This window comes from Harpia harpyja, chromosome 2 (assembly GCF_026419915.1).
Source record: "Harpia harpyja isolate bHarHar1 chromosome 2, bHarHar1 primary haplotype, whole genome shotgun sequence".
In the NCBI taxonomy this organism is placed as follows: domain Eukaryota; kingdom Metazoa; phylum Chordata; class Aves; order Accipitriformes; family Accipitridae; genus Harpia; species Harpia harpyja.
The window spans coordinates 84,161,490-84,173,381 of NC_068941.1; the positions used below are offsets into that span (position 1 = coordinate 84,161,490).

General features: G+C 42.4%; 1 protein-coding gene across 1 annotated transcript in view; it reads right to left on the reverse strand.

Annotated features, from left to right (window-relative positions):
- KRCC1 (lysine rich coiled-coil 1) overlaps positions 1–8,603 on the reverse strand; it is a 33,533-nt gene extending 24,930 nt beyond the window's left edge. Inside the window, exon 1 of the mRNA XM_052780781.1 lies at positions 8,516–8,603. Coding sequence (XP_052636741.1) covers positions 8,516–8,579 — 64 coding nt within the window. The 5' untranslated portion in view covers positions 8,580–8,603. The remainder of the gene's footprint in view (positions 1–8,515) is intronic.
- Positions 8,604–11,892: the final 3,289 nt, after the last annotated feature.

Consider the following 11,892-nt stretch of genomic DNA (forward strand, 5'->3'; position numbering starts at 1 on the left):
TAAATAAAAGATATAAATGTTCATGCTGCATGATGAAGTCAACCACTAATTTTCAGTGTAGCTTTTGCCTTATTTTTAGGCTATTCCTCCCCCCAAAATTTACATTTGTCAACAGTCCATACTTCAGAGGAAAAGACAAATCTCTGGACTATCTGGACTGGAGTCCTTAATCCAGCCCACACCTTCTATTTACTAATAACCCAATGGCAGTACTTTCTCACGTGATTCTTAGTAGGTCTTACGGGTTTTTTCTTGCCACAGTTTTCTCAGCTATATTATGAAACCTATGGTACTTAGTACTGCCACAGACATGCTGTGAGATCTCATGTTTTGTGAGGTCCACGGACATCCTCAGAAAAGACACACTATAGCAACAGTAAATATTAAAAGCAGTTTACGTATCTAAAAGGATGCATAAAGTGAAGTAGCACACATAAAGCAGTTTCCGGCAAATCAAAGGAAGAAACTGATCCCACTGAAATGCTAAGAGCAGCTTTGCAAGTGACTTTAGAACAGCCAATTAACCTCTGATACTCACAAGGTCATCCCATTAAAGGAAGTGCAAAGATCCCTCAGAGATTTAACTCAATGTTCATGGGAAGTGTGGAGCACTGTAACAATCCCCTCTGGCTTCTGGGCTCAGAAATCCCAATGACCAGACTGGTGCTTCTCTTCAGTAACGGCCCTGTTTTCAGTGTCATCTCACAATGAGATTCCAAGGACTGATCCTGGGCAGCATAGCTTCTGAAAGCACAGGTGATCCAAACTTTGTTGGTGCTTACAGATGTTAACATCAGGTGAGGCTGTCACTAAAAGACACAGGGTCTCATATGGTAGATTAAAATTATTAGCTTTGGGTCTTCAGTAGTCTTGAGGGTGCCCCGTTTACATGAAGATATGTGACCACACAGGGCTGAAAGCAAGAGTGCAGTTCTTGATTTACAAGTGTCTAGAAGCGCCAAGAAGTATTAGAGCCCATTTCCAGTGGGTATAGTACAAGCATAAAAGAAAAGGAGCTTTTGCTCCTACTTAAGGTGGCACTGACCACAGCAAAAGTATGCACACAAATGGAAAGGAGCCAGGATGACAATGGACAATTACAGAAACATGAGACTGCACATATTAACCATGTATATTATAGAATTCTTATTTCAAGCAAACATAATTATCAGCTCACCAACATGCTATCTGCCTCACCTGTACCATTTGCTTTGCCCAGTTAAACTTCCTAAGCTCTTAAGAAATACACCTCTGCAGAGGGAACTAGGCTGAGAAATGTACCTGTCAAAGCCGATTGATTAGGTAGAATAGGAAATGAGCATTGAAGTACCACCCACGCCTAATGGGAAAAATCCAGCCAATAAACCAGGTAACATCTTCCTGTTTCATCACAGTTCACTTGTGTGCCCAGAAAGAAAATGTGAAAGACAGTCTAGACTTCCATGAATGTACTACTTATAAGCTGTCCTTAAAAAAGCAGATATTCACGCACACACAGAGAAAATATTATTGTTGCTGGACTGTTAAGGACAAAGCAAGCAGACCTGGGAGACAACTGCTACCCTTAGTGATGATCCACATTAGAATAATTATAGTCTCAAAGGAAAAACTATAAAAACAGGTGAAGTTTTCAATTTTCTTTTCAAAGAAAAGAATAAAATATTTTTTATTCTTTTGACTACTAATTCTCAGCAGCCACTATTTATTGTGATTACTTCAGCTCTTATTACAATTCAAGAGCTTAAAGTCCAGGACAAAGAATAGGTGCCAAAAAAGGTGTTTTTTAATCAATCAAAATACCTATAAAATGCAAAAAAGCAAAATACACACTCAAAAGTCAATCTGTATTCCTTCTCAGTTTTGTAACACTAGTAATTTATAGCAGTCATCTGAGATACTTGGGCATTTTAATAAAGGGCTGCTTTACAATCAGATTCAAATTCCAGATACACCACAGAGGCTGTGAAGCCCTAACAGAGAAGGAAAAGGCGGGTGGGAGGAGGCAAGAAAGGACAAGGCTAGAAAGATAGTTTATGCCTCTGCACAGACAAATGGGACAAGGTGAGTTCATCTGAGATGCTACGATGGGTTATATTTTCACACTATGAAAAAGTTTGAGAAACCTACCTGAAACCAGACAGCAGCATCACCGTCTGTCTTCAAGCACTGTATGCTAATGAAATACATGTGCCTGCGTACACATACATTTATACCTGATTGGGAGACCCTGGGTCTACTCTCAGCTCTGCTGCCTACTTGTTAAGCTTGGTCAACACCCTTAAACCTACATTCTCAAATGTAGCTATGCTTGTATTTAGGCATTTGAGCTTGAAACCCTGGTTTTCATTTCTGTGCATCTCTGATTCCTGCAACAGTACCACGGAAGAAATTAGTTACCTACTGCAAAGGGATGAGTTAAAACTAATTCTTATGAACATAACTATTCCTCATTTTGATGGGTCCTTTCAATATTATCCTACACAACAGAATTAGCATAAACAGTGCCACTTTAAATTGCTATTTTCAGTTAGGGTATGAACAATCTTGGTTTAAATTAATTGGTTTTCTTAGAAAACAAGTGTTTCAAACCAAGTGCTTTTGTAAGTGACTCCACATGCCAACATCTTGCTATTTAAGTCTGAAATAAGTAGTAAGTATCAGAGAAGGACACAATTCTTCCTTCCCACCTAAGCTGCATTTTACAAGTTACCATTTGAAAGGCACTCAGTGAGCTACTGCCTATAAAACACACCTCTGCTATAACTTCTCACTGTGGTGGCTGCTCCACACTTGCATAAGAGATGGAATTGTTCCTCTTTCTAATGGTGCTGCGGCCTCAAGAGACTGCAAGTCCCATCAGGTCCTGGTCAAAGTAACACCAGCTCGACTGCACAGGGATCAGAGTACACCAAACTTCGAGCCTGGTGAGCTACAGCTGTAGACAGGTACAGCCATGAGCACACAGGGTCAAGACAGGTCAACCCAGCCTGGGATGAGTTATGATCTTCACATTCCAGATGGCAAACATACACCTAATACAGAACGGACAAAAAGTTGTGTAGTCTTAATTCATAGCCACTAATTAAAAAAAGTAATATAGTTCCACATGAAAAGAAAATTAGTACATTTTCAGATGTTTGCAAAGACTGTAGAAGCAAGCCACAGGGCAAAACGCTCACGTCTTCTACTCCTCTTCGAAGAAATACAGTCAGTGTATCTGCTGCATTACTGTTTCCTCTAAGTCAATGTTCTGTTTAAGTCGCGCTTGGAGTTCTGCCTCATAATTTTATTTTGTATGATGCCACCTTTGAAGCTTGAGATTGAGATGTAAGCTAGTAATTTGATTCATATCTAATGTTTTAATGAGTTGGTGTCACTCTTACAAGTCCTCTATCATTAAGACAAGCCACAAATCAATGAAGATTTATTAGTTACCAAAACCCACTCAAACTTTACAAAGACTGGTGCAAGAAAATTTCCTAAACACATCCACTTTCACTTTCATAAAATGACTTCTCATTCTTATCTCCAATGTGACTTATAAAAATGTCTGAGTAAACAGAAAAATCTGTTATTAAAGCAGAAGATCATAACAATAAATGTATGTTTAAAACCCAGCATACTTTTTATTGGTATAATTTTCTGACTTGCATCTTCTGAGAGCATTCAGAAGACACAGAAGCTAAATACTTCATATGAAGTAAAATTAAAAGCAGTCTGACATAATAGTGAATAACACTGGTGAGGACAGAGAACATCAAGTATCACCTACACATCCAGGTGATAGCCAATCTACTTACATTCTTGCTCATTCATTTAGCATTTATAAAAATACTTCTCCAGAGATGTGTTTTATACAATTTTTTTTTTAATGTAGAGAATAAACCCAGCCTAAATCACTAGACAGTGAGGAGCAATCAAGAGGCAATGAGGAACACATTCTTAAAACAAAATCAACTTGATTGTTTTAATATTCAAACACTGAAATATGGGCACTGAGAAGGCAATGGGAACTGCAAGCTCTCTTAACAAGAAAACTAAAGCAATTTAAATAGATTTTTTAAAAAATAAAAGTAACAGAGGTGGATTGTGGAAATCTGGAACCAAACGAATTGCCTAATAATAATAAATGAGACTCTTGCTGTCTGAATTTAAAGATAATGATTTGCTTACTGTTTCTCAATTCTCAGTTACTGTCTTAGAAGCACACCCAGCATTTCTTATTTTTTTTTAAATCTCCTTCAATGGCACAGCAATTCAATAAAGGCATTAAAACACTGATGTGAGAAGACTTAGGGACATTTTAACATTATTGTACTTGCATATTTTACTACCTGAGGGAAGTTCAAGGATGTCTTTTCAACTTTAAACCTTTGCTATCTGTTTTCTTACTTTTGCTAGGCTAATTGTAGAGGAATCCTTGTGGCATGCCATGTAGGAAAGGCAGGGAAAAAAGTCTTCCCTCAGGGCAGCATAAAGGTGGTAGGAAAAATACTAACATTAATTAAAATATCAGAAACCAGGTAATTTAAAAAAGCCTGTTCAGCCCAGGATTTTCTACCACTTGATTAAAAAGGAAATGCTCCCAGCTTTAGTCTATTATTAATTCTTCTTCCCAATTCTTGAGGGTAGAGAAGACAGAAAGCAGAATAATGTAGTAAAGAAAAACTCTAGGCTAGACAAATCCCTTAAGGCAAAGGCATAAAGTTTCAAGTTCAAGGTACTAAACCCACAAAATGACATAGCCAAATTCTTCCCTCAAATGCCAACAGCAAACATAGCATTTTAATGAGAAATAGATGGATATACATGAATTAAGTTCAACAACTGCAAATCCTCAAGAGCAAATATTGACCCACATACTTTCTCATTTTACGAGCCCTTTCACATGGCTGTCTCCAAAGGCACATTCATAAAAGCAATGGGGTTAGCACATCTTACCAGGCTACCACCTGTCAGCCTCACAGTAACTGAGTGTGCATGCTGAAGCCTGTCCCAGCTGCAAAGTAAAACAGATTAATTTACATCACATGCACTACATTAATTTGCTTTACTCTGCAAGCAAGAAAGGCAGGAGCCTGCACACAGTCAGTTATCTTGGCTGACTGGCTGTAACTTTACATGATGTGCAAACTCTACTGCTTGTAATCAGGCAATCATATTCCTACTCCGTAACAGGATGAAAGATGAACAAAAGCTTGAATACTTAGAGTACCAGCTGTCTGAAATTGCAGGCAAACAGCGTCACTGAAATCCAGTCACTTTTGGTTGTGGTACAGGAGGCAAGCACAGTCACTGTACAGTGGGAGTCAGAAAGCAATCTTAGAAATAAACCCAGACATCTACAAATATCCAACTTAGAAAGGGCAGGCAAAGATAACAAACTTTAAAACCCTTATCAAATACACTGAACTGCAGTATTACAGCACTGTATTTCTATACGAGGAAAGGAGGCTGAACCAGGCAGATTTTGATTTCCAGTTAGGTGAAAGATGTTCCTCCAAGGAAACAATACTGTAGTAGCACTAAACTTTCATTTTCTCAGCAAGTTTAGTCCCTAAATATACTTTTGAATTATTTTTTTGTGTTATTTTGTTTTCAAAGCTCAGGTGATTGTAAAAAAATGAAATGCCAAACTGGACTCTCTTGTTTGGAAAAGAATGCTGTTAATGCTGCCAGTGCATGTTTCCATAAACTAGCTTCATCACTCAAACTATAAGATTTGTTTCCCCACAGACTACTATAACAAGTTAACTTAGAACCATTTATATGCATCTTTGAATACTACATGTTATCACAGATTTGACTAAGACACATGGCTAAGCCTGTACACACAAGGCCTTTGAAGCGTACAACTACACTACCAAAACAGGGGTTAAGCCTAGCATTGCCCAAACCTTCTCAAATGCACAAACTAAACCAAAACAGTGCTAAAAGCCTTGATGGCCAGATGGATCTGTGATCTGCCCTGACACACAACAGAAGCAGCTTGCAATTGATGTGAAACACAATGCTTCCTCTTTTGTCCAGGGTGAGCAAGCAACAAGACGCTTTGCCTACTCTAAATGCTCTGAACTCAGCCAGGACACAAAAAATATTTTAAAGCATTAAGACTGAAGTACGACATATCAATCACTACTAATAAAATTAAGGTGTCCGCTTCTTGCAATGCAGTTCCTTGATTCTCTTCATTTTTCTCCCCGTTGGTCCAAATCCTTGTTTCCACTTATCGGTCTCTGCTGAACACCACACTGATCTCTACTCCCTGCATCCTATCACACCCAGCAGAGCTGGGCCAGCCTGCCACAGCTGAAGCAGACTGAAATCAGCTCTTCTGCTTTTACCAGTAAAAAAGTTGCAATTTTTTTTTTTAAATGTCAGATAATTTCTACTGCACTAAGTTGCACAGGATTTCAGAAAAGAAGTCTTTGATTTTTTTTTTTTTTCATTTCTGTGAGCATAGTTTGATCCAGCTGTACTTTCCTTCTTGAAGCACACTGTCAAAATACAAATAGGGTGCAACAAAAGGCTAATTAAGTCTATGCTGGGTGGTTGGTTCCGTCTGAAGAAGAATTTAATGCATTAGACTTCTTAAACACTGCAGGATAAGCTGTTATGTTTCCTTGCCAGGCATTAAGTTATTTCTTAGAATAACAAACCTTTTTCCCTTTCCACTCTGTTGTGGTTTAACCCTCCTTGGGTCTTAGAGCACACAAGAAATACACCTCACAATCCCCACTTTGTAAACTCTCCGAGGCAGGTTAAGACAAGTTACCTACCCTTCTGCCTGGCTCTCTTCTGACATGTAAATGCTCCCATACAATTGTATGATAGTAGTTTGTGCAATACTATTTCTCAGCCTACTCTCAGTTCTATTTAAGGTGGGCTTGTGGAACTCTGGGTGAGAAACATAACCAGTGAATTGCTACCCGACACTTTTTTTCCCCTCCAGTAAGTGAAGAAGATGTGTAGAATACAAAAGGAGGGAGACGGGAAGATTAGTCATTTGTAACACGTGCAAGCCCTATACTAAGTCTTGAAAAAGGATGCATGGTTGTAACTAGTGATTAACTACACTCTTACAGGTACCAAGGGTTTTTATCTTGTTGCCACCGAGTCAAAAGAAACCGCTTAGGCTAAACCAACCAAACAAAAAAACCCCAAGGGGGGTGTGTGTGTGAAGAAATGAGCAAGACCTGTTGCCGCAGAAAGTTTCCAAAGCCAGAAGTTACTGCTAATTTTGTATTTAAGAAAAGGATACCCTCCCTCCTCAACAGGTTATCAAACCAGAAATTGCCCATAATATCCCATGCCACAGCTCTGTTTGCCACAGGTATGAACTGACAAGCACAGCAATCCCTGGTGTGTCTGGCTCACAACAAAACCTGTACCAGCTGTGCACTAAAAATAAGTGTTTGAACTACCTCTAAACACTGCGAATTTAAGAACCACAACCTTTAGACCCTTAAAATCCCTTGAAATTCCCAGGAGGTCAAAGTACTTGTTAAAGGCTTTGTTGCTAATGCAGCAAAACACATTTCGGCATTCAGGAACATGACAATCCAGTTCAAGAAAAACATGTGAAAAATGGAATTTAAACCTAAACATAGCAAGACTGCATTCTTAACTTTCTCCAAGTATATTCTTTTGAAGAGCATACATACTTGTGTTGCTTTTTTCCTCCAGAAAGCCAACTGCTTAAAATAGCTGTCAGCTTTTTAAACAGAGTGATTAATTCCACCAGAGCTATTTCTGTTCAAGAGCGCTACTAAATTTAACTGACAATGGGGAAATCTGCTGTTTATGGATGTTTCACATCTTCAAAAAAACCTCCATGTTAATGCATTGCTAAGTGTGTGGCTTTTTTTTTTTTTAACTTGATTTTCATTATACAACTGAATAGCCAATGCTTATAAACCGTTGACCAAAGCCTTTCGACATGCAAGTTTTTTTATACCCACTTAGAATGGCTTGGTATTCCTGGAAGCTCAACGCTTTTTTTTGGGTGCTATTTGCTAGATTTCAGCAGGATGATGTCTCTCAGGAGAGACTACCTGGGAAGGAGAGGGCATGGAAAGTTCCCGTCCCTTCTCTGCCACAACCTTAAGATTCAGTTTCAGGGCTTTATGTCACAGGTCTGGTGTATAAAAGCAACCTGTTTGTCATCTCACCGTCCCGTAAGCATGAGATTAGTTTATGAAGCTAGAGCAAGACCCGTTTGCACTGAAGAATTAAATATAAGACTACCTTTTACAAGCTGCCTATCGAAGAGTTCGGACCTACTGCTGATACCCTACCCGCTCTTTCCACACGCAAAACACAGCCGAGACTCTCGTTGCCTTTCGCTCCTCATTAATTTCCGCCGTTGGCATCAAACGCCTGTTACTCCTCAATGCCGGCACGACGAGAACACGCTTTATTTCACAGAGGGAACGGCACCGCCGTGCCTCTCCCCACGCTCTGACAGGCCCCTGCCGCCACCTCCCCCCTCACGGCCCGGCCGGGCCCCACTCACCTCGGCGGCGGGCAGCAGCCAGCAGAGGCGGCAGGCCGGCCTCGCCGCCCCGCTCCGCCGCCATGGCCACGGCGCTGCCCACGGCGGGGAGCCGGAGCCGCCGCTGCCGCCGTCCTTAAGGCCACGGCGCCGGGGCGGGGCCGGGCCGGGCCGCCTCGGCGGGGCCGTGAGGGCCGGGGCACCGTAACAGGCTCCGGCTGCCGCCTAACGAGCTCGTCCCGCCGGCTTCACCCCTCCGCCCTGGCCGCCCCCTCGGGTCCACTTTAATCGCCCCGGGGGGGACCACCGTTAACCCCCTGCCCGCCCTCACTGGCTGCCCGGCCCGGCCTCCCCCTCGGGGCCTACAGCCCTCCGAACTGACTAGGGACTACTACTAACTGACTAGTAACTACTAGTGACTGCCTCATGGCCGCCCAATAGCTACTAGTAACCACCAGTGTCAGCCTAGTGTCTGCCTCGCAACTACTAGTAACTGCCTCAGAACTACTGGGGCCTAATAACTGCCCAGTAACTACTAGTAAGAGCTCAGTAACTGCCTAATAACTGCTCAATAGCTACTAGTAAGAGACTAGTAACATTGTAATAACTGCCTGGTAACTACAGCTTAATGTCTGCTAGTAACTGCCTAGTAATTACTAGTAACTTCCTAGTAACTGCCTACTACCTGCCTAGCAACTGCTAGTAACTGCAGGCCTCTCCCCTCACCTCGGGTGGCTCTTCTCTGCTCCCAGGACCCAAAACACCCCCAAAATCCCCCAAATTGCTGCTGATCCACCAGCCAGCCCTCTCCTCAATCACCCCATCAATCCATCCCTTTTCAGGGCCCAATTCCCCTCAGCCCTTGCTACACCCACCCCCAGGAGAATGGATGATCTAATTTCCCCCAGATTTTCCCTGCTGTCACCCCAAAAAGGGGTTTCATCAGGACACAGGGCCCACCCTCGCCCTGCAGGTGACTGCACTTAATGTTTAAAGCTGAATTACAATGACAGGACAAGTCTGAGGAGCACCCACCTGGGACGGTTAGTTTTCTTCCCCTCTTTTTTTTCTTTTTTCCTCTAATTCACAACTTGTCTGAGTACTGTTCACTGCTAATCCAAAGCTGTGGCAATTAAATTTGATAAAATTGTGCTTTGGATAAATTTTTAGAGGGCAGTAGAAGGTGCTGTTTGTTCTCCTGTTAGGAGGATGGGGCTACTTGTCTCTCCGCCCAATATCCAGGCAGATCCAAAATGCAGTATAACTCTCTACTGAAGGGTCGGCCTTGCTTGGTGCTCCAAAATCAGCGTGCCTCTCCGGCTGGCTTTGAAATTCAATATGTTTCCAAGGGGTTGAAAGCAGGGTCACTGCTCCAAATAGGTATTTAAGCAGGAATCCCTGTTATCCAGCTTCTCTTGGCCCTTCCCAGTTTTCCCAGTGTTTTCTCTTCAAATGAACGTTTTTACCACCATATTTTTGCACACAGCTGGGTCTGAAACCGTGGCCCAGTGGTACCGAGTGTGTGATGTACAGCTGGATGACCTGGCTGACCACACACCACCGTGGCATTCACCGGGCTGGAAGGGGAGAAATGAGACTCATTACACTCTGACTCAGCCAAAATGTGGGGGTTTTGTGATCTGAAGGGGTGAGGGGTGCATTGTATTGGGTACACCACAGATATCTGCCCGTGCAGAGACCTTGTAGCTTGTAACTCTGTACTAGAAGGACTTTGATCTGTTGGTTTTAGTTGGCTACTTTGAAAAGATATATTCTTTGTTACAATTATATTCTTTGTTTTTCTATCCTATTCTATTCTATTTTCTTTGTTATCTGGGATTCAGAAACAGTGTTTAGTGTGCTTAATGACTGGGTTCAATATAGCCACACTCCAAATTGTGGTTTTTGGGGGAAAAAAAAATCAGCACCTAATTTGGAGGTGCTAAAGTACTGCTGGCAAATATATGTATCTAAAATGTGCTTACACCCAGGGGAATTCAACATGGGTAACAGGTGAGGCCAGAGCATCCTGACATCATGTATCACACAAGTAGAGCATTGCAATTAAAATTGTAATTGCTTGTAGGGTCTCATTGCCTGTAGTGACCTTTCTACGCTGTGCAGGGTAAATGCTGGGAGGTTTGTGCTGATGGCTCTGGCCCTCCTCAGGATGACTGGAGGAGAGTCTGGTTGTTTGGGGAAGATTGCTCATAATCACATGAACACCTGGATCACCCTGAATTTATGGAGTTGTGGATTGATATCATTTGTGCTTGGGACACGTGGGCAAACTATAACACAGGATATTTGTGCTGAAGCGTGATACCTTACTTCATTCTCAGGCAAGGAAAATTGCCAGAAGCTTTTAGCAGATGCTGAGCAGTTCTGTGACTGTCTTGAAGAGCACAACGATACTTCCTACTGCCTTGGCAAGGTAAAGCATTTGTTTTACAGTCTAGGGATGCAGAGGAATTACCCTCTTTACTTCTCTACACCTCACTTTCCCTGTTAAATCAGACAGGTTTTTCTGTGGAGCAAGGAGGTGTGGGAATAGGTTTGCAAACATTGGTATCTGTGCAGTGCTTAAGGATCCAGGAGGAAATAGCATCAGATTTCCTGGGGTTGGGAGGGTGAGATAAGCAGGAACCAGGCCTGCAAAGTGCTATTAAATGATAAATGCTGAATGACAATCTGGGCTGGGTTCAATTTTCACAACGAGGTTCACTCTTATACATGGAGGCCTTCCCTTGCTTCACCCCAAACTTGCACTGGCTGCTGGGGACAGAGAGCAAAGCAAGGGCCTGGCTTCTCATGGGTTTGGTCTGTCTGGTGTACCCTCCTTTTCCACTCAGGTGGCTCAAATTCCCCCATCTCTTCCACAGCTGAGCATTGGAGGTTGGGAGACCTCTCAAATGCAGTGCCGTTTCAAAGAGGTTTAGTGCATGCAAAATTGTGTGGGTATCTAAGATGTCCTGCTTGCTTCTGCAGCCCGTGCCAAACCGCTGCTGTCCTTCCAGCTCCATCCACACGGCTCTGTGTGCCCGCCATCACTGGCATTTGGGAAGTGACTCCCCTTTTCCAGGCTCTGGTGGCGACAAAGGATGCCGAGAATTTCAGGGTGTGTGTTTCGCTCTTATCCCTGCCTCTAAATATGCCATCCATCTCCTAGAGGGTAAAAATAAAGCAGCATTGTTTGATTTCTGGAAAAATCCAGATGACAGTGGAAGGGTTCAGAAATATGCATACCAGCCCTCCCTGTCCCACTGTCTCAGCTGTTGCTTCCTGAGAGACAGAAGCATGTGGTTGCTAAAAATACCCTGCAAAGAGAATACATTCTCTCTCCAATGGGAGAGTATAAATTAATCCGAGTCGTAACATATACAATTGCTTGTGGCTGG